This window comes from Scardinius erythrophthalmus, assembly GCF_964197995.2.
Source record: "Scardinius erythrophthalmus genome assembly, chromosome: 9".
NCBI lineage: Eukaryota > Metazoa > Chordata > Actinopteri > Cypriniformes > Leuciscidae > Scardinius > Scardinius erythrophthalmus.
In genome coordinates this window covers 12503639-12525880 of record NC_138229.1, presented here as the reverse complement: position 1 = coordinate 12525880, position 22242 = coordinate 12503639, and the positions used below count along the sequence as shown (strand labels likewise).

The 22242-nt window shown below is 35.8% G+C and overlaps 4 protein-coding genes across 4 annotated transcripts; 1 reads left to right on the top strand and 3 right to left on the bottom strand.

Moving 5' to 3' along the window:
* Positions 1 to 532: 532 nt before the first annotated feature.
* LOC308696623 (retinol-binding protein 2-like) lies at positions 533 to 4735 on the bottom strand. Its single transcript, XM_081375483.1, has 4 exons — positions 4435 to 4735; positions 4093 to 4271; positions 2683 to 2784; positions 533 to 2459 (listed from the first exon to the last, which is right to left on the bottom strand). Exons 1-4 carry the CDS (start codon positions 4643 to 4645, stop codon positions 2406 to 2408), a joined length of 546 nt encoding a protein of 181 aa, XP_081231609.1. The 5' UTR covers positions 4646 to 4735; the 3' UTR covers positions 533 to 2405.
* A 1054-nt stretch (positions 4736 to 5789) lies between these two features.
* On the bottom strand, positions 5790 to 7127 carry LOC308696621 (retinol-binding protein 2-like; the record flags this gene model as incomplete). Its single annotated transcript, XM_081375481.1, has 4 exons — positions 5790 to 6016; positions 6234 to 6335; positions 6738 to 6916; positions 7055 to 7127. 4 exons carry the CDS (start codon positions 7125 to 7127, stop codon positions 5963 to 5965), a joined length of 408 nt encoding a protein of 135 aa, XP_081231607.1. The 3' UTR covers positions 5790 to 5962.
* Positions 7128 to 9983: 2856 nt separating this feature from the next.
* Positions 9984 to 13544, top strand: rbp1.2 (retinol binding protein 1, cellular, tandem duplicate 2). Its single transcript, XM_081375480.1, has 4 exons — positions 9984 to 10437; positions 10743 to 10921; positions 12804 to 12905; positions 13296 to 13544. Exons 1-4 carry the CDS (start codon positions 10362 to 10364, stop codon positions 13374 to 13376), a joined length of 438 nt encoding a protein of 145 aa, XP_081231606.1. The 5' UTR covers positions 9984 to 10361; the 3' UTR covers positions 13377 to 13544.
* LOC308696622 (retinol-binding protein 1-like) lies at positions 13538 to 17036 on the bottom strand. Its single transcript, XM_081375482.1, has 4 exons — positions 16752 to 17036; positions 15732 to 15910; positions 14602 to 14703; positions 13538 to 14106 (listed from the first exon to the last, which is right to left on the bottom strand). The coding sequence occupies exons 1-4, from the start codon at positions 16822 to 16824 to the stop codon at positions 14056 to 14058; spliced, it is 405 nt and encodes a 134-aa protein (XP_081231608.1). The 5' UTR covers positions 16825 to 17036; the 3' UTR covers positions 13538 to 14055.
* Positions 17037 to 22242: the final 5206 nt, after the last annotated feature.

Here is a 22242-nt window from a genome sequence, read left to right as displayed (position 1 = left end):
GTAAAAAAAAAAAAAACTACTTTCAGCATATTGTTTGTTACCAAAGCAAATGTGTTTTGTACTACCAAGCCTGACATGAAATAATAGTCTGAAAAATATTATTTTTTATTAAACGGTATCTAAAAAATTCGAAATAAAATTATATTAGCCTATGTTTTTGTTGTTGTTGAGTATAATATTAGATACATCAGGCTTTTATGGTTGGTATAGTATGAAAATATGGATCTAAAACTTGAGGAAGAAAATAAGTGAGCCAAAACTGAGCAAAAATATGCAATTTGTAAAGTTGCTGATATTTATATGGCCAAAAAGTAAGAAGAAATTCTGACTGCTTTTATTATTAATCAGTGAGATCTTAGCATACTACTTGAATCTAAATATCAGTTGTCATTGTATTCAGTATATCCCAATAATATGTCCTAAAGTGAAATTTAAATGCTTAGTCTTATGATCAAAGCTAATTTTTAAATGTGTGTGTGTGTGTGGGGGGAGGTGTCAAAACATATAATGCAATGCAATACACTAATAATTGAGAGATCAAAACCCAGTGTATCATATTTGATGCTCACATTTTAAGTGTTCATCTTGAAAATATTTGATACAATAGGCTTTAAAGGGTTGTTACATGTACAAGAAATGTGAGACTCATACTGTAATGTCTCATTATCTTTATTTAGACAGAAGAAAATAAACACTGTAAAATCTAATTAGTTGGACTTAAAGGAGAACTCGGCAACTCTAGCGAACTCTAGTCACTTCTTCGCTGATTTTCCCTTTTGTTGTCGCATGTTTTCCCCACGAGCTCCCCCTACAGCTGTGGGGGGGCGTATATTTCACAACACAGTCGTAAAAAACTCACTTGCGGCAGCCTCCTCCCCCTCTCTACCGCTGCTCATGTGCGTTTGTTTTGATCGGAGCAAGCCAACTGTATCGCGTGGAGCTATGTCTACTGAGGTGGGTAATCTGGTAATACATCATAAATGCGTGTGTGTTTATGTCGAATTGCCGTAAAGCAATTTGTGTTTCGCGCTCGTTCTCGTTCTCGCTTTCGCTTCTCACGAGACTTCCAATTTCTATCTTGCCGGGACGGTAGTGAACAAGTTGCAAGGTTGGTTTTCCGCCTGGGAACGCTGGGGGGAGCGGGGAAAGTCACCAATATCACCAGAACAGGTTGTTTAACCATCCAAATGATTTCTAGACAGTTTTATTAAGTTAAAAAAGCTACCAAGTTCTCCTTTAATTAAAAAAAGCATGCAAACCGATTGTCTTAAAAAAAAACAAGTGAAATAGGAATAGTATGTGGTACTGACAAATGCTTAGTTAGTATAGTTCACTTACACAAGAGTTCTAACTAAAAAAGAACTGTAGAGAGTACTTGATAAATTACTTTAAAGGTGCATTGTGCAAGTCTCTGAGTTTTTGCAGAACTATGCCCCCTCTGGCGACAAGCAAAACTGCAACACTGCAACTGAACGCGCATGACGTCACGCCCAGTCTCAAATTCCGACCCGAATCCCTCTTATTTATTTTACTGTACAGGATTATAGAGGCAATCGCAGTCATCAGAGAAGGGCTCATTCAGCCCATCAGGCAATTGTTTAAGCATGTATGGGTTAGAAAAACGGGTATTTTTAACATGAAATGTTGCGCAATGCACCTTTAAATAAAATATAATTGTTACCATTGTTGTGTTTTGCAGGCTGAATGTTTAAGTCTGTGTGACTCAAGTATGATCAACTGCAAGATTGTCACAAATATAGAGTGATTATATAAACCCTATTAAAAGTTTCAAAAGGTGTTTAGGACATAAGTGTTATAGCAACAAAATTATAAAAGATTATTAATTGACATGAAGTATGTTATACATCATTCATTCATATACATTATTTATATACACATATAAAAAATATATATACTTCTCTTCCTTTGAAACAGAATAACTGATTTCTTGTTGCAATCGCTGCATCAATGGGAAGAGAATTACAATAGTATAAATGAGGTTGTGAATGTGAATGAATGTGAATAGTGGAGATTACTAGATTTTTACAATTAAAGGTGGTATCAGTGATTTCAGGCCCAAAAATATTTTTATCACATTCATCTAATCTTTCCTAACGATCCGCTAGCTGCCCGCCCCATAAGCATGCCGTCAAAAAAACGCGTCTCTGTAGGCATGGGCTCTGAGATCTGCACACAAAAACATGGTTTAGCCAAACACTCAAAACCAAAACAAATAGTGTTCCAACCAATCACCGACAGGGGGAGGGTGTTGTGAGGTTTTGAGCCAGCTTTTTCTTCAGCTCTGACTTCGCGTGCAGCCGTTCACGAGCACAAAACCTCACAACACCCTCCCCCTGTCGGTGATTGGTTGGAACACTATTTGTTTTGGTTTTGAGTCTTTTGAATCAGTCTTTTCTTTTGTACACTTGTTGGCATACAGCATCCTCACATGTCATCTCCTGCAAGTGAAATGATCATGAGGTCAAAACGTATCTCTTGTGAGTACGGCAGAACAGGAATTTTATGAAAGGATAATATGCAGGACCATACACCATACACACGTTAAATGTCTTAATTATATTTCATAAAAACTGAAAAAATAAAATAAAATACATTTATATGAAATAACGTTGATTTTAACATTGTTTTGGTTAATATTATCCATAGAATGAGGATGCTCACCAGATAAAGTTTGTCATCTTCTATCCAGTGTTTCCATCCCCGGTTGGCTTTCTCACCTTTTTGGGTGGCCACCAATTTGTCACCTTCCCAGGTCACCAGAGTCTGAATGTAACATAAATATTAAACGCCCTGGTCTGTTTCTATATTTATTTACATGATTTTAATGAAAACAAAAGTCTTTTTTTTTTTTACACAAATTATGCTCACTTGTTTTAATAATATTTTTTTTATTGATCGTAATTTGGGACCATGGTGCATAAAAAAGAGCTATTGCTTATTTACAATACATATCAAAGCACTATCTTTCTTATTAGTGCTGACTACTAACTAGTTTGCCTATAATTCGGGCTAGAATTAATATATGGCTCATCGATCAGTACTTACATGAAAATCAAGTTGTACTTTTAATCTGAAAATGAACTTTTACTGGAGTAATATGGTATCTGTACTTAGTACTTGATTTGTACTTTTTACACCCCTGGTTTATATAAATAAACATGTATTGAGATGACATGAGAAAAAAAAGACCTTTAATGTATTTTGTCCTTGTGGATAAAAGTTGAGGCCTGTTCTGTAATTGTTTTAAGGCAAGGCAAGGCAAGTTTATTTAAATAGCACATTTCATACACTATGGCAATTCAAAGTGCTTTACAGAAAGGAATTAAAATAATCACAAAATAAAAACAAGGAAAATGAAAACAGTTCTAAAAGAAATTCATGAGTTCACACGTACATGGAATCTGATGTAGTATTTATGCGTATTTGGCTTGCTGTCCAGGGGAGGGCTCCGAGCGCGGAATTTGGCCCGAACCCAGAGTACCTCCCCCCTTATACTGGGGTAGACCCAGCCGAGTGTGAGGTGATGGGGTGGTGGAGGGATGCTGAGAAACTTGTCGTGAGACTGAAGGTGAGGAAAGGCTTTATTTATACCAGCTTCCTCTTGTGCTGATTGGTTGTTTACCTGAACGTGCTCCTACCGAACTTTGTTACATGAAACTTCATTTAAAAGAGATATATGATACAGTTATTACAGTTATATTACAGTTAAACTTCTCATCTGGCAAAACACCGGTGTATCATATTTTTCACAACTCCCAGTTGTACTCTGAGATTTTCCCATGGTGATCACACTGTGTCTGTGGTGTTATTTCGGCGCGCCTAAGACATCTATTGGACGTCTCCGATGGACCCGATTTTCCCCTAAAATCGGAAAGGAGGAGCTCTAGGACTGACTCACGGGGTAACCTCGGGTTCACTGCCCCATCAGTCCGCACCCCAAAAACCCATTTTTTACTGTAGGTTCATCACTGAACAAACTGACTGAGATCATGGCCAACAGGCCAAGGCTGGGGTAACTATACATGTTTATGACATTAGAAGAGGATCACAATTATAAAGGGAATTGTTCACCTTTATCGACCTGTTGTCAAATCCGTTAGTAAATTCTTCCTTCTCATCTCCAATAGTGAAGATCATCTCAAAGCTTTTGAAGGCGCTCTGTGTCTTAATCACAAAGCTATCTCCATCCTGGGTAATGGTCTTTGTTGGAGTGAGGTGGGCTGCAATCTTCCGAAAGGCAAAGGCAAAGTCTATGTATGTAAGAATAACAAAATATTTGCAACTTGGCATGGTCATTTCTTATTCTTTAGGCTTTGTAAAGTGGCATAATCCGAGTTAGAAAATGGCACAAATATAGCTTTCTCTTATTTCTCTGCTGACTTTAACTGATAGCAGACCACTGATCAGGCTTACCCAGTGCTCTAAGGTAATTCTCAAGGTTTTCGTTCGACTCCAGCTCCCATTTTCCAGTGAAATCCGCGGACATGGTGGATTTTTCTTTTGAGGAAGTTCCACGTCCTCGAGGCCCGTGCGCTTGACGTCGGAAGCGTTGACGTGACACTCGGACGGCTTCGGTGTTTTTCGGGTAATTTCGGCCAGACTCGGCATTTGAGTGACACTGCATGACGATGTTAGCTTGCAATGAGTATGAGCTTAACCCTTTCCTCTAAAGACTACACCTTCATTGTAGGTATGATTAAAACACCGTGCTGAAATGTGCCGTCAACTGAAAATTCTCATTGAAGCGTGTTCCTAAATATGATATAATAAATACATAATTTAAATATTAAAATGTATGTAATAGTCTCTCAGCAATGATAGCACTGTCTCAAAAGTAGCCTAATTATACAATTTCCACAGTATTCCACACTAGCTCTAGTCTATATCACAATCTTCAACCATCTAATAATAATAATAATAATAATAATAGGCCTAATAATAATAAAAATAAAGTTTTAATTAATAAATATTGTTTGCTTAGACACCATCAGTGTCTCTACTTAATGATTAATCAATCTTTAATAGTCCTACAATGTAAAACGATTTTTTAAGCTCATTATGGTAAAAAAAACAACAACAACAACAAACTACTTTCATAGCATATTGTGTTTGTTACCAAAGCAAATGTGTTTTGTACTACCCTGTAAAGCCTGACATGAAATAATAGTCTGAAAAATCTTATTTTTTACTAAACAATATATAAAAGAAAATCTAAATAAAATTAGATTAGCCTATGTTTTTGTTGTTGTTGAGTATAATATTAGATAGGCTACATCAGGCTTTTATGGTTGGTATAGTAGTATGAAAATATAGATCTAATACTTGACGAAGAAAATAACTGAGCAAAAATATGCAATTTGTAAAGTTGCTGATATTTATATGGCCAAAAAGTAAGAAGAAATTCTGACTGCTTGTAAAATTAATCAGTGAGATCTTAGAATAGGCTACTTGAATCTAAATAGCCTATCAGTTGTCATTGTATACAGTATATCCCAATAATATGTTCTAGTAAAGTGATATTTAAATGCTTAATCTTATGATCAAAGCTAATTCTTAATTATGTGTGTGTGTGTGTGTGTGTGTGTGTTTGGGGGGGGGGGAGGTGTCAAAACATATAATGCAATGCAATACAATAATAATTGAGAGATCAAAAACCCAGTGTATCATATATTTGATGCTCACATTTTAAGTGTTCATCTTGAAATATTTGATACAATAGGCTTTAAAGGGTTAAGTTACATGTACAAGAAATGTGAGACTCATACTGTGATGTCTCATTATCTTTATTTAGACAGAAGAAAACAAACTCCCACTGAAGTGTTGAAAGAGTCACATTGTGAGTCATTTTCATCTCCTGAGAAAGCAGTAATGCCTCAAGTTAACACAGCTTGATTTTGATAGACTTGTTGAGTATGAATGTGACATTAAATCACATGAAAATTTACTCTTTTCTTTTGTACACTTGTTGGCACACAGCATCCTCACATGTCAACTCCTGCAAGTGAAATGATCATCATGAGGTCAAAACGTATCTCTTGTGAGTGCAGCAGAACAGAAATTTTATGAAAGGATAATATGCAGGACCATACACACGTTAATGTCTTAATTATATTTCATAAAAACTGAGAAAAAAAAATAGGCTATATTTATATGAAATAACGTTGATTTTAACATTGTTTTAGTTAATATTATCCATGAATGAGGATGCTCACCAGATAAAGTTTGTCATCTTCTATCCAGTGTTTCCATCCCCGGTTGGCTTTCTCACCTTTCTGGGTGGCCACCAATCTGTCACCTTCCCAGGTCACCAGAGTCTGAATGTAACATAAATATTAAACCCCCTGGTCTGTTTCTATATCTATTTACATGATTTTAATGAAAACAAAAGTCATTTTACAATTATTATTTTTTTACACAAATTATGCTCACTTGTTTTAATAATATTTTTTTTTATTGATCATAATTTGGGACCATGGTGCATAAAAAGAGCTATTGCTTATTTACAATACATATCAAAGCACTATCTTTCTTATTAGTGCTGACTACTGACTAATTCGAATTAATATTTGGCTCATCGATCAGTACTTACATGAAAATCAAGTTGTACTTTTAATCTGAAAATGAACTTTTACTGGAATAATATGGTATTACTCTCAAATCACGTATATACAGGTTTATGACATTAGAGGATCACAATTATAAAGGGAATTGTTCACCTTTATCGACCTGTTGTCAAATCCCTTAGTAAATTCTTCCTTCTCAACTCCAATAGTGAAGATCAGCTCATAGCTTTTGAAGGCGCTCTGTGTCTTAATCACAAAGCTATCTCCATCCTGGGTAAAGATCTTTGTTGGAGTGAGGTGGGCTGCAATCTTCCGAAAGGCAAAGTCAATGTCTATGTATGTAAGAATAACAAAATATTTGCAACTTGGCATGGTCATTTCTTATTCTTTAGGCTTTGTCTAATATCATAAAGTGGCATAATCAGAGTTAGAAAATGGCACAAATATAGCAGACATCTGATCAGGCTTACCCAGTGCTTTAAGGTAATTCTCAAGGTTTTCGCTTGACTCCAGCTCCCATTTTCCAGTGAAATCCACGGGCATGGTTGTGTGATGAACTCTGGACATCAGTATAGCATTACCAGGTCAAGTGAGGAGCTTTTATACTCAACTGTTTATTCACAATGAGGGGAGAGAGCAGAGTTAAGATAAGGGAGATCTCTGACCTATAAGTGAAGAAGAGAAGACCCCTCACCTACTGAAAAAAAGTCAAAATGTATTTACCACTGGCCACCAGACATTGTGAAGGTTCTTTGGGGTTCCTTTCCTTTTCTTTTTAGTTAGTAAGGTTACCTTTAATATTCCCTACTACTTGTTATTTAAGAGAAGTTGTGCTATTCTGAACTCATTATGTAAAATGCACTATAAACTTATTTATCAAGATGATCTTTGCAGTAAAAGCTTGTATTAAAATATGTTATACGGTAAATAAGATTTCACGACAGTCAGGTTTTGTAATTTTCCCAATGTCGCTGTTGTCTGAAGTGTTCTGACGCTTTATTCAACTATAGGCTATATGCACTGCATTGTCACCATGTCGTTGTTCATTTGAGTAAAGGCGTTGAGAATGGTTGTTGTCGCTCGTGTTGCCAAACCCTGTAACAGTTTTCTATTTGAATAGATTATAGTAATATTAATATATCAAAATGTAATTTATTCCTGTCATAGCAAAACTGTATTTCCAGCATCATTACTCCAGTCTTCAGTGTCACATGATCCTCCAGAAATCATTCTAATATGCTGATTTGGTGCACAAGAAACATTTCTTATTATAATCAATGTTGAAAACAGTTGTGCTGCTTAAAATATTTGTGGAAATCGTGATACCTTTTATTTAGGATGCTTTAATGAATAGAAAGTAATTTCAAAGCAAATGGCATAGAGCATAAACAATATTGTAAATCTCCCACCCACTGAGATGCTGATGCAGAAAAGGGGGCGAGTGGGACGTTATACAACGTCATTTTTTGATCTTCATTCCTGTGATCTGAGAAACTCTGTATTTGGACTCTATTGTTAAGCGTGGAAGACAAGATAAGAGGAAATATGTCAGAAAGAACAAGGACCATTTCCAGCGTTTGATGTTCAGAAGATCAGAATACCCAAAGGCTACACTTTATTCTGTCACAACTGTTCCAGCACTTAGTGTATATTTATGAGTCAGACTTTATCTTGAATGCTCCATCCAGCGTGTCATTAAACAGGCCTGTAAGAAAGTAGGACAAATTTGAAAGTACAGAGGAAGAATATTTTAGTATTGCTCCTTAGCAGGTGTTGTAGTAATAAGCCTTTTTGCTATTACAGAAAGTGAAAAAGATCTGAATGTAGATTCAAACTTAAATTGCCTTCGTGAACACAAAAGTAGACATTTTTGTACAAAATTTCCATGGATCTAGTCTGTCAGTCTGTCTGTCAAAAGTAAATAAATAAATTAAAAAACAACAAAAATCTGATTTTTTGTTCCATTGGAAAAACAAAATGGAATGGAATGACAAGAGGTTTTTTTTTAAAGAAAATAGGTTTTTAAAATAAGATATTTTTTAAAGAAATTTTATATTAAATAATATGAAAAATCAGCATATTAGACATTTCTGAAGGCGATTTTCTGTGACGCTTAAGACTGGAGTAATAATGCTGAAAATTCAACTTTGCCATCACAGGAATAAATTGCATTTATGAAATATATTAAAATAGAAAACAGGTGTGACCTAATCAAGGAAACAATGAATCACCATGACAACAAATGAACACAACGACAACGGAAGGAAACAGGAAATAAAGTGATACAAAGTAAAAGTCCATGAAAACATAAGGTACCTATGGGGAAAAAGGAGGCAAAATCGATTCTAAAGAGAAAGTTAATGAATAAGTGGCAAATTAGATGGGACAGTTGTAGCACAGGGAGATGGTGTTATAGTATCACACAGACAGTAGGGATGATAAATTGCCAGGGAGGAAATAGGAAAGAAGAAGTATTGCTGTCTAGGTTAAGACTGGGACATACAGGGTTAAACTTAACACTGGCAATTATGGGGTTACATGAAAATGGATTATGTGATGTGTGTGGTGTATCTGAAAATGTATGTCATGTATTATTATTTGTAGTAAGTATAATATATTTCAGGATGTATTAGTCAGTTATTTGAAGAATGGAGAGGATAGAATGAAGAATGAGGATATTTTAGGAAAAGGTTTAATGGACAGACAGATATATAGAGCACTAATTGCGTTTATATATGATTCAGGTTTGGGATTTAGAATATAATATGCTTGAAACGTTGAACCCGCCATGGGGGCTGAGTGTGAACACGCAGCACCGGATGAAGCTCAATGAAACCTCTATTGCAGGTATGATGAATAATGATGATGTATGTGGGATGATAGAGTAAGGTTCAACAAGGAAATATAGATAGATAGTCAATGGTCCATTTGTGAGAAGGAAGAGGAAACAGTTTTAAACTTCAGACTTATCACCCAAGGTTAATTTGCCATCCAGCACAGTAGGTGGCGATAATGCTCCTTAGGAGTTAATCGCCATTAAACAAGAAGAAGAAGAAGTCCATGAAAACAAAAACAAAACACCAACATAACATGACAAAATCGTAATGTTATTCCACAAAATTACTGTTTTAGCATAGATGTTGAGCATGAGGCATTTAAGACCCTTTATGGACCCCCAAATTTGGAATGGTAGTGTAGATACACCAAGACAAGTTTGGTTGGCAAAAGGAAAAGAAAATAGGCCATGCTCAGAAAAATAAAACATCTCAGGAATCTCATGTATATTTTATCCTACATTTCACTGAAGACACTTCAGAGTAATTTAGTCAGGAAGACTGACCTCATTACTGACAGGTATTCACCTGAACAATTATCCCATCTCTCTCTCTCTTCCTCTAGAGTCTGTAAGCATAAATGGAAGCCTTTTGACAGCATTGTGATTGTTGCTTTGACTGACTGTTGTGCAGCTGACAGACTGAGAATCAAAACAATTACAAACAGACATATCTGTCTGTTCACATGCAGTGACTGACATGAGGCCATGACATGCATCACGCATTGGAATTCACTCCCCTTGACAGAGCTCCTGTACAAAAAAAGAGAAAAAGAGCAAAAAATCCACTACATGTGTCCTACAACATGTATAAATGCTCTTTGAGATAATCCAAAGGCCCTAATTGGCTTTAGGATTACATCCTGCCGTGTGATTTGAGACGCCACACCGCACCTTGATGTCGAAACATCAGTGCAGAAGACAAACGCAAAAAAGCAGCAAAGATGTCTGCTGTGGACATGAATGGATACTGGAAAATGACAAGTAATGAAAACTTTGATGAATACATGGAAGTGCTAGGTATGATTCATTTTATATTTATTTATTTATTTATTATACCCCTGTGAAATTAACTTCCTTTGCTGAATGAGGTATGCGAGATGTTATAATATATTCTGTTGAAAATTGTCAAAAAAGGGTGCTGCCTTAAATTTTTAAGTACAATCAACTTGGGTGATTGAGTCATTTCAACTTGAATTACATTAAACAGATTTTAAAAAACGAGGTTAATCTTGTATTACTTGATTTACATAGATACAGTAAAAATGGGCTCATGTACCATAAAAGGGTATGGTTGACCAATTCTATATGTATTCAACTTACAGATGTGAATCTTGTCATCAGAAAAATTGCCAGCTATCTCATCTTTGATAAGGAGATTGTTCAGAATGGTGATCATTTTAATATCAAGACTCTCACCACCTTTAGGAACTACCATATGGAGTTTGATGTTGGAAAGGAGTTTGAGGAGGATTTGGTTGGGGTAGATGACAGGAAATGTATGGTAAGTGACCTCCTTATAAATGAAGGTACAGATTAAAGTGCAACTAAACAGAAATGTTTTTGTGAATTACACTCTTAAAAATAAAGGTTCTTTATGATTCCACGAGAGACCTATATAACATCAATGGAAACTTTCCATTACACAAAAGGTTCTTTATACTAGAAAAAGATTCTATTTGTAGTTCTATCTGACCTGTATATTTCCTATTGTCAAGTATGACTCAGTGATTATGCCATTAAATAGGATTAGATTGAGATTTAATGACCTATTGAATCTTAAATCCATGAGGTTTTCGGGTAATGCCGCAAACACCTGGTGCTCAGGGAACGTGAGGTCAACTAGTTTAGGCATGTTAGTACAGTGTTTGTGTTCAGTTTACAATGAGAGCTTTATTGGGGCTAAATGTTTTTTTTTTTTTTTTTTTGTTAAGGGGGGGGGGGGGGGGGGGTGAAATGCTCATTTTCACTCAATCTCCTGTTAATCTTTAGTACCTATAGAGTAATATTGTATCCTTCATATCTCCAAAAAGTCTTTTGTTTATATTATATTTTTAATTGAAAGATAGGATGTACCGAGTCTTTCCGGAAAAAAACGAGCGGCTGGGGGCGGGCCGTGTGGGCGAAGCTTAGCTATGCTAACCCGCCTAGCTAACAACACACAGAGACATTTGTTCAACAGTTTTACTCACCGTTCCAACGCACGACCGCGAACCTTTATCATTGTGACTGCTCCATCCTTAAGCATTAGACGATCTGCAAATCCGTCGATCTGGGCTTTGTTTATAAAACAATCATCGTCGAAATGCAGGGAACAACAGTCTTACACAACTCCGTTTATGCTCAGGAAAACAAACTCCATCCACGGGTTCCTTAACGCTGGGTTCTTTGGGAATCTGTGCAGGGTTGTCTTGCCCTGGCAACCAAAAACACACTTCTTTGGTGACATTGACTTCCCAAAAGCCGGGCAGGGCGCTTTGATGGCGAACTGCTTTCGCTCTCTTGCTCTGGTTTACGAGTGCGCGCGCGCCCGCGATCTTACCGGAGGAGTGCCCTTAGGACCCATATAAGGAAATTCCGTTACATCTGACGTCACACATACCCATACTCGAAAAAAACTTTCCGAAACTTGTGACAAACCGGAAGGAGTATTTTTGGAACAAAAATACTCCTTCAAACGTACAACTTAGTTTTTAAAACTTTGTCCATGTTTAGCATGGGAATCCAACTCTTTACCAGTGTAAAAAACTCAGTATGCATGAAATAGCATTTCACCCCCCCTTTAAATCCATTTTTTTTTTTTTGCTATTCACCTTATTTTTTAACAAGTATTAAGCTATTTATTGTGAATGTGCGAGACTTCCAATTCTCTCTTAGGAAAAAAGGTTCACTAGTTCTTGACTCAATTTTAAAGAACTCTTTATGCAAAAAGGTTATACACTGTAAAAAGTGATCAGCTGGCTTAACTTACAAAAAGTAAGGAAACCCATTGCCTTAAAATTAAATAAACTTCATGCGGAATTGAAAAAATTAAGTTATGTGGAATTGTAAAGTTCACATAACTTAATTTTTTCAATTCCACATGAAGTGTATTTAATTTGATTTATATTTATGATCCCATAATGGGAAAGGTTCTATGAAGCACCTGACAGAACCCTTTAAGTTTCTATATAGACTTTTTTTTTAGAGAGAGGCAAATAATAAGGAAAACAAAGTGTATTAAATGATGCGCTATAAACCAGTCTGTTAACGATTCTGCTAATAAATTATGTTTTTTATGTTAATTAAATTGATGTTTTTGTTAAAGTACACTATTTATTCTCTATTCTGTGTGTCGGTTCCAGCTTCATCTCTTTCAGTGGCGTGTATCTGTCCTTATTTTGTAGACCACGGTAAACTGGGAGGGAGACAAACTGGTGTGTGTGCAGAAAGGAGAAAAGGAGGGAAGGGGCTGGACACAGTGGGTGAAAGGGGATGAGTTACATGTGGTAAGTTTGTATAAGGACGCAGTTCATTTGAGGACATGGTCTGTTGTATAATGAAAGGTCTTGGCTGATTCTTGTTGTTAGTGTAGTCAACAGTGCAGTTAATGAGATAACATCATTACCGCGGCAGTCGCACATTGCAATAGCAAACATGTTTCAAATGTGTATAAGCTGAAATCTATTTAGTGACTTCATTATATGACTGTCTGGGATTCTTCATTTGTTACTCAACAATATTTGCGCATAATGACATTTAAACTCTATAATTGACCTACTGTTCAATAGTTTGGGGTTGTTGGTACAATGTTAATGCATAAGTCTCTTATGCTCTCCAAGGCTGAATTTATTTGATCAAAAATATAACAAACATTTTTTTTTAATTTTAATTAACAGGAAATGCGAGTCTGTGGAGTGGTGTGTAAACAGGTATATAAGAAACAAGTTCTCAACTGCTGTGACTTGAACCACAAGTAATCTACTGTGAATAAAAGTGAACGTTCCTGACAATTAATAATAGTCATTGCTAATAGTATAATAGTAGATATTGTCTTTTTCATCCCTCAACTTATTTATGTCATGTAAACAATGTGCGGTGAAACTTTGTCAAAGAAAATAAAAGGCAACACGAAAGCATGCATGTTCACTATTCTCATCAGTTTTCTTTATTTTGTTAGTTGTGATTTGTCACACTTTCAGCACACGCGATATACAAGGGATATAGCAGTGCAGGTTTACAGACCCTCTTCATATCATCCTCCTATTCTTGCTTCTGAAAAGAGCTCAATTTGCTGTGGGGTCAAGACCCATCTTCTCTCCTCCAGCCAGAAAGACCCTCAGATGGAAAGGTGGTATTTTTAGACTGCAGTAAAGCTCCCAGTTAGGAGGCTTGGTGACCACAGTACTATAACATACCAAACCCACACAAAAATGAATTTAACAGGTGTCAATTAACAAGTAATTAACAAGTCATTGGTCATTTGGAATAAACTTTGTCTGATGAGGACTCAACAAAGGCACATCAATCAGATGCATATATGCAAAATGCAAGTGCAAACAGAAAGATTTATGAATGAGAGGATGAATAATGCACAGCTCAGTCTATGGTGGTTGTTTCTGTCTTTTCCACTAGGAGGCCTAACTATGCAACGGAAGCTTAAGACTTCTTGAAAACCTGCTCGCTCACAACTCCAGCTGCTCTCAGCTCCTGCATAGAAAATATACAGAACAGAATTATAAAACAAAACAGATTTTCCAGGACAAAGGTCACCAGAATCAATATCATTTGCTCTATACGACCACATCCATTTCAAAGAAATCATGTTCCTGTGTCTCTACAAATGGCACTTCTCACCAGCAGGTGGTGCTATGTGCCTAAATATAGATTCTTCAACAGCCCGTAGACACTTTTGTCAAAGGGGTTGCTTGGGGTAATTATTAAGCGCAACATTGCACAGCAGATGTGGTCGAACATCTGTTGTTAACGTTTTAGACGAGTTCAATAGCACAATAGCCTCGAAACGATAATAACGTTCCCTGCACAATGAGCCCCTAATACACACTGGTGAGCACGTGTCATTTGTATCATCAGTTACCATATGTTTTACACTAACTCAGTTTCCAAACACAAAATAATTGTTGTATGGGGGAAAATGAGAGTGTATAAGAAAAGATGTTTCAAGTGCAGTTTAGTATTACACACCAAATGAAGTTCATCTCCTTCAATCCAGTGGGTCCAGCCCCTGCCCTCAATCTCTCCTTTCTGCACACACACAAGCTTGTCTCCATCCCAAGTGATGGTAGTCTGTGGATTAAACAATGCAAAGATGCAAAGTTTACTAAAACATGTTTAAATAAGTGCAATTTACGGTTTGATATTTAATCTATAACATAAATTATATTAAAAAAATAATAATAATTAAATGGGAAGGTTTTATGTTGGGTAGTTGCACCTCAAAGCACCAGTGAAACTGTAATGGATGGATGTTACCAATGTAATTTAAAGTCTGCATAAAACGGAAGTTGAGATAATCTTTTCTTCCCTATTGTGACATATACAGTATTATCCAAGTAAAATGGGTTCTCCAACAAGAAAAAAAAACATATGTAGGGTGGGACTTGACTTTGTCCATCAGGAATTGATTGGATGGTTGTGTTTTGCTATTACTGTGATGTCATGTGATTGACAAGTTGTCCCGCACTCGCACCAGTAAACACATCATCAGAGAAGAGAAGATATGTTGCTGCAAGTGGGAGGGGAAGTTATTTTGATTAAAGATGACAAGGGCACTTGAATTTGAAAAAATAATGAAGTGCACGGGTAAATCATTTATAACAGTACTGCATTATATGTATAAAAAACTGCTTAGATATGATTTCTGTGATAATTTTTTTTTGTTTAATTTATTCCGCTCATGTCTTAATCAGATAAATGAATGCATGCCTTTTAATTATTTTTATGACACTGAAGCATAACATTTAAATAATTTTTTCTCAAGTTTGGAGTAGGTCAGCTAACAAGAGCCACCAAAAGCTAAACATCTGAATGACTAAAACAAGGACAAAACTTTGGTGCTCTCACTTAATATTTCAGTCATTGCAGCTTTCTGTACGCAACTGCATTCCATGTACACATGCGGGGATTACAATCAAATAAGTCATTCAAGTGAGCAGAAATCAAATGAGAAAGCCCAGCTATTTCAGCAGAAAAAAGCAGCAGCAGACAAACATTATAATTTATGTCTCGTCAATTTTTTTCTCTCCATCACTGTAATTCATAGGCTACTTCTGGATTATACTTATTGCATGAAAGGAAAATGTTGGTACACTCACCATACATTTCCTGCCATCAACTGCACCCAGGTCTTCCTCAAACTCCTGACCAACCACAAAGTCCATGTCATAGTTCTTGAATGTGCTGACAGTCTTGATGACAAAGTGATCTCCATTCTGGGTGATATCTTTGTCAGGTTTTAACAAAACAGCAATTTTCCTGATAGCAACATTAATTTCTTCAGGAATTGTGAGAGAAAAAAAGAAAAAGAAAATTACAGTTGGTAGCCCGGTTTAACAGACCTGTTTATAAATCAATTCAAGTTAAGTGTTTATGGAAACACTTGTTTACTTTAGATAGGCTAGCCTATCTAATACTTCCATTAACCCCTTAACTGTCACCCCCCTTTTTTTCGCAAAGACATGAAAATCACTATCCAAGAATTGTAATTCAAGAATGCTTTGGATTATAGACCTAGCTACTTTCCAGTTACCGCTTATATATTTTAAATGATCAAATTAAATTTCCTACTAATATAGAGTTTCGTTTATAAACAAATAAGCGTGTGACCTATGTTCTGATTTAAAGACTGACAATAGCACGACCAATGGTATGCAAGTGCGGGCTGTGAAAGAGCATTTCATTGGTTGGAAGTACAGAACGAAAACGTCCCTTGGAACTAGTCGAAGCATAGCCTACTGAAGAACAAGTCGTCTCGTTTGTGAACAAGGATATGTTGACCAATTTGAAGGGCATTTGTGAGTCAATTTCGTTAAAAAAATCGGTTCAGTGTGACTAATTGAACTCATTCAACAACACTCAGGTCGCCATCTGGCATAACGACTTGTAGAAACGGCCACTGAACGAATCTGAACACCGCGAACTGCTACTGACAGTCTGAGCCACTGTAAATTAATGAATCAACTCCACACCACCAGCATTACGTGTTTCGGTTTCATCCTATGGTTTCATCCAAGAAATTAGCATTTTTTTAAATAAAGCAAGAATTCATACAGTCACATACCCTTATAGGCTATCTATAAAAAAATAAATAAAATAAAAAATAAATAAAAACTTACCGAGAGCTTTGAGATACTCCTCAAAGTTGTCACTGGAGATCATTTTCCATACGCCATTATAATCAGCAGGCATTGTGAAATGTGATTTTCTTCGTACCCTGAAAGTGTTTTTTAGAGGAGACCTGATGCTTGATCGTTCCCCAGCTCCTGTTGTGCAGCTCTCTGACTATCAGCACCGCATTTTATTTACCACTATAATAATCGGATCAGCTCATTACCGCGAGAAATGTGCTCAGTACAACTAAAAACACTACAACAATGTGCACAATCCAGTGCATAACCCTCGAGGATCAAAGTACAAGATATCGGAACACATGGATTAATGGTAGGGGACAATCGTTGCATTATTCACATGGATTTACACCATTCTGCTACATTAACTTTTAGATGAAATGAACTGAAAACTCATTTCTCTGTTGACATGTAAATTAGAAGTCTAAGATTCTCAGGGCATCTTGAAGAGAGCGACACTAATTTGTGATCCAGGCAGTAAAAAATGAGTAGAACATGTTTTTGCTCACATGACCTTCAGGATGGCACACATCCAATCCTTTACCAATTAATCTCAATTAGCATAAGGCTTTATTTCTAAATCATCCAGTATGAATCTAACTCGTGCATAATATGGATGGAAGCATGCAGAGCAATAAAGAATTCTCTTTGACCCTTTATCCTTAAAAGCTACAGGCCTAAATGATAAGAAATGCACAGGCTATAAAAAATAAAGAGGATTTAAACTGAAGATATTAGATTAAGAATTTAAAAAAGCCCCAGAAGGCCACTATAAGTGGCTGTGGCATGAGAAAAAGATTATGTTGTTGTAAATAGGTAATCCTGGTTATCCTTCTTTTACAGAAACATTAATTGTGTTTGATGTAACATACTCAATGCACATTGAATAAGTACACCTTTTTTAAATAATTTACATATATAACCCTAAATTTTAGTCCACCAAACCAATGCTGCATGACCTAAAACCTACAGGGTTCCTGCTGTTTTAATGAAGAATTGCAAGTTTGGATAGACATTTTGTTTGTACTTTAGATTCTAAACTATTGTTTCATCATAGTCTGTTAAAATACCATTTTTAAGTAGCCTATTATTACACTCATTATTATCATACACTCAGCCTATTATCAAACTCATACATCTTAACTTAAAGAAATGTATTTCTTATCTTCATGCCATATTTTGATGTTAGATATATGATATATTTTACCACAGACAGAGCCGGTTCTAGACATTAGGAGGCCCTAGGCAAAATTCATGTTGGAGGCCCCCCACCCCCAATAAAAAAACACTTGAAACAAATATGATTCCTAACCTTTTTATTTATACAACATTTAATTTTAAAAGCAGTATATTTTTACTTACACAGTACATAAGTTTGGACACATTACTATTTTTAATGTTTTTGAAAGAAGTCTCTTATGCTCATCAAGCCTGGATTTATTTGATCAAAAAAACAGAAAAATAATAAAGTGAAATATTATTAAAATTTAAAATAATGGTTTTCTATTTTACTATACTTTATATTTCTGTGATGCAAAGCTGAATTTAGTGCCACGTGATCATTCTGATTTATTATCAAATGTTAGAAATGGTGCTTAATATTTATTTTATAACCTGTGATACTTTTTTTCAGGATTTTTGATTATTAAAGAGTTGTTTTAAAAAAGTCTTCACTATCACTTTTTATATATTTAACACATATATTTTTTTTTCTGTATTTTTGATCAAATAAATGCAGGCTTGTAGAGCATAATAATAAACTTCTTTCAAAAACATTAAAAATAGTAATGGGTCCAGACTTTTACCGGTACTGTACATATTAATCAAACTTTATCTACGGTAATCTCTTTTTTGTTTAATGAAGATGTTATTGTTGTTGTTGTTATTTTGCTGTTTTATTCAATTTATTCACAGTTCCAGAATCCCACTTCAGTAGATGAGCATAAGTGCTTTTATATTGCATTGCTACCTTAAATATGCTATACACAAATCAAGTGGAAGAGAAAGACACGATCGCTACTGAGCAGAAAAAAATATATAAAGTGAAATTATTGGCGTAATGTCAGGAATCTAATCATCAGCAGAATTTAGAAGATAGACCCATATATATGAGATCCTTTAGACTATTTGAAACATTTAAAAATGTTGTAGTGTGTTGGCTTTTTAACTTAGAATACAGACGTCTTGTCTTTTAATTTTGTAGCTTTTTTACTAGTCAGCTCCCGACGCGATGTTATTCATTGTACGCGCAAATTCAAAGCGTCGCGTCTGGGCACGTTAATGACGCTCGCGCTCTTTTAAACTCGTAATAAAGCGGTGAATGATTTTTCCAGAAATGACGCTGATCTACAGTACAAGTTTATATTTAGAATACATTGCAATCACTCCAAAATAGATGACGACAACTCTCACACCTGCATTATGAGCTGTGCTTCTTTGTGTGCTTATTAGGCTTTAGCCTCGCAGCATCTGATGGATGCGTTCGTTACACATACTTTCAGATGCCGGCACACATTAATTGGTTTAACTGCAGTAATGTAACAGTCTATGGTTAAGATAAACATCGTCACTATTTATAGTGAATTAATAAATATTGAAATAAATTGTAGATAGGACATTTGTACTTTTTTTTTTTTTTTTGTCCCTCTGTCTGGGCCCCATCCCGCCAATCGGGCCCTAGGCACGTGCCTAGTTTGCCTTTGCGTTAATCCGGCTCTGACCACAGAGTTCTGACTACTATTCACACAAACAAACACAAAACCACCATCACACAACCAGGTTCACTCCATCTTTCTTTATTTTATAGTTATTGTTTTTTTTGTATTTTTTCATTTTCATTTTGTTGGCAGTTGGCACATTTTTAGTACACATGGGACAATATACACAGGGTCTAACATCCTTTCCATCAAGCTTGTCTATGAGAGCTGCAGGAGCCAGACCACATTCATCATCTTTCTTCTTGTCTGAGCTCTCCTTGCCTTTCATATAAGGAATCAGATACACCTAACCCACATTTCTTGTTAAACACACACGACTACTTTTTTTTGCTTTTTGAATTACCTTCCAATAGGTAACTTGCAATAGCTACCTTAAAGAGCTATTTCTACCCAACTTAATGCATAAAAATAGCTTTGTTGGTAAAAATCAATGCATTTGGATTCAGTGATGTTGACTAATATTTTTGAATTTAGATGTCACTGTTATATTGTTTTGACACTAGGCGTCGTAGGGGGTAAGAAAGGGGAGAAGAAAGTGAAGAAGTTTTGGGGTAGGAACAAGAACACTTTTGCTAGGTATTATAAGAACTGATAAGAGTGTAAATGTGTGCCTTGAAATGCAATGTAAGTCGCTTTGGATAAAAGCGTCTGCCAAATGCATAAATGTAAATGTAAGGTACAGGATTTCTTGAAGACCTGTTCTTCTATTATGCCAGGAGCTATATTCCTACAACAAGAGATAAACAAGACAAAAGGAAACAACATCAACCATGTGCTCTTATCATTTCAGCAGATCTGGTTCATTTTGTCAGTGCAATAATGATGACAATGATGAATAAGGCCCATGATTATGATGATTAGTATTTTCATCATAACTATGCAGAGTATATCACTACGGAGTGTATAATGTAGGCCTTTACTGTAAAAAAATTACCGTAAAATTTACAGTAACTTACTGGCAACAATTAGCCAGTAAGTTACTGTGAATACTTTTTACAGTAAGGGTACTGTACTTCCATTTACAGTATTTTATGTTTACACTGTGAAATCAAAAACAATTAAATACTGTGATTTTAGTTGTTTTTACAGTAACTTACTGGCTAATTGTTGCCAGTAAGTTACTGTGAATACGTTTTACAGTATTGGACTACTGTGATTTTTACGGTCTTACTGTAAACTTTACAGTATTCTACTGTAAAATCTTATACAGTAATGCTACTGTGAAATCTACAGTAAATAACTGTAGATTTCACAGCCATTCATATATGAAATTCATATAGCCATTCAAATCATATATGATTTCATGCCTCTACCAATTTCCATAGCATATTAATAGAAAAAGAAAACAAGGGTACTGACTCAAATGTTGAAATTAATCTTACATAGAAGTTATTATACATTTAAATCGAAATACGAAATAGGTAGCCTAATCAAAATACTTTCATCAGTTCCCGACAGATCAAACTCCTGGCAAAATACAGTCAATGTCACGCTGTTAATGGTGACTGTCTCATTGATGAAGCGATCTCCATTCTCAGAGATGCCATTGTTGGCTTCATCACAGTGGCAATTTTCCTAATCGTGAAATTTGTGTCTGCCAGGAACCAGAGCCAAAATCAAAACGAGATTAATTGACTCCCAGTGTTCATATTTATTATTTTCTGTTACTTCTGTGTTTACATTTGCAAAGACTGTTCAGAAACAGGCCATTTAAATTACATATTTAATGACACACTAATTACACGTACATAATACACTCACGTCAGAACTGCCTTAATTCTTTGTGGCATAGATTCAACAAGGTGCTGGAAACATTTCTCTGAGATTTTGGTCCGTATTAACCACGCAGTTGCTGCAGATTTGTCAAATGCACATCCATGAGGCGAATCTCCCGTAGCAGCACATCCCAAAGGTGCTCTATTGGATTGTGATCTGTTGAGGTCATTTGAGTATAGTGAACTGTCATATTCAAGAAACCAGTTTAAGATGACATGTCATGTTATCCTGCTGGAAGTAGCCATCCGAAGATGGGTACACTGTGGTCATAAAGGGATGGACATGGTCAGCAACAATACTCAGGCAGGCTGTGGCATTTATGAATTCCTATTGTTAGCTGACAGGATTGGTAACATGTGGTTTTCAGCTGCTGTGGCCCATTTGCTTCGAGGTTCGACGTGTTACACTCTTCTGCAGACCTCGGTTATAATGAGTGGTTATTTGAGTTACTGTTGCCATTCTATCAGCTCAGTCTGACAAACCAGTCATTCTCCTCTGACCTCTTGCATCAGCAAGGCATTTTAGCCCACAGAACTGCCACTCATTGGAAACTTTTTTTCAGATCATTCTATGTAAACCCTAGAGAAGGTGGTGCGTAAAAATCCCAGTAGATCAGCAGTTTCTGAAATACTCAGACCAGCCCGTCTGGCAGCAACAACCATTCCAATTAACTAAAGTCAGTAAAAATCCAGTTCAAAGTCAAATAAAACACCTTTCTTCCCAATTCTGATGCTAAATGCATTGAGTTGCTGCAATGTGATTGGCTGATTAGATGTGCGTTTATGAGCAGTTGAACAGTATACCTAATAAAGTGGCCATGTATGTACATGTCGATAGATATAAATAACATGAGTGCAAATTCAATTAGAAAAATTATAATATATCTGTTATACTCTTTAATTTAATTGGTAGGATTAAGCAGCCCAACTTAGTAATGTAATTATGTTCAAAAGGTTTTATAGTGCAGTGCGATGATAATGTTAATT

What these genes read in the sequence shown, in the direction of transcription:
- LOC308696622 (XM_081375482.1), bottom strand. Translation starts at nt 16,824, where the DNA reads ATGCCTGCTGATTATAATGGCGTATGGAAAATGATCTCCAGTGACAAC. An exon ending in TTGATGGCAGGAAATGTATG is followed by an intron (nt 14,704 to 15,731) that starts GTGAGTGTACCA and finishes TTTAATCCACAG; the next exon opens with ACTACCATCACTTGGGATGG. An exon ending in AAGGAGATGAACTTCATTTG is followed by an intron (nt 14,107 to 14,601) that starts GTGTGTAATACT and finishes TTTTCTATGCAG; the next exon opens with GAGCTGAGAGCAGCTGGAGT.
- LOC308696623 (XM_081375483.1), bottom strand. Translation starts at nt 4,645, where the DNA reads ATGCAGTGTCACTCAAATGCCGAGTCTGGCCGAAATTACCCGAAAAAC. An exon ending in GAATTACCTTAGAGCACTGG is followed by an intron (nt 4,272 to 4,434) that starts GTAAGCCTGATC and finishes TTACATACATAG; the next exon opens with ACTTTGCCTTTGCCTTTCGG. An exon ending in AAGATGACAAACTTTATCTG is followed by an intron (nt 2,460 to 2,682) that starts GTGAGCATCCTC and finishes TTTCACTTGCAG; the next exon opens with GAGATGACATGTGAGGATGC.
- rbp1.2 (XM_081375480.1), top strand. Translation starts at nt 10,362, where the DNA reads ATGTCTGCTGTGGACATGAATGGATACTGGAAAATGACAAGTAATGAA. An exon ending in TGAATACATGGAAGTGCTAG is followed by an intron (nt 10,438 to 10,742) that starts GTATGATTCATT and finishes TTCAACTTACAG; the next exon opens with ATGTGAATCTTGTCATCAGA. An exon ending in AAGGGGATGAGTTACATGTG is followed by an intron (nt 12,906 to 13,295) that starts GTAAGTTTGTAT and finishes TTTAATTAACAG; the next exon opens with GAAATGCGAGTCTGTGGAGT.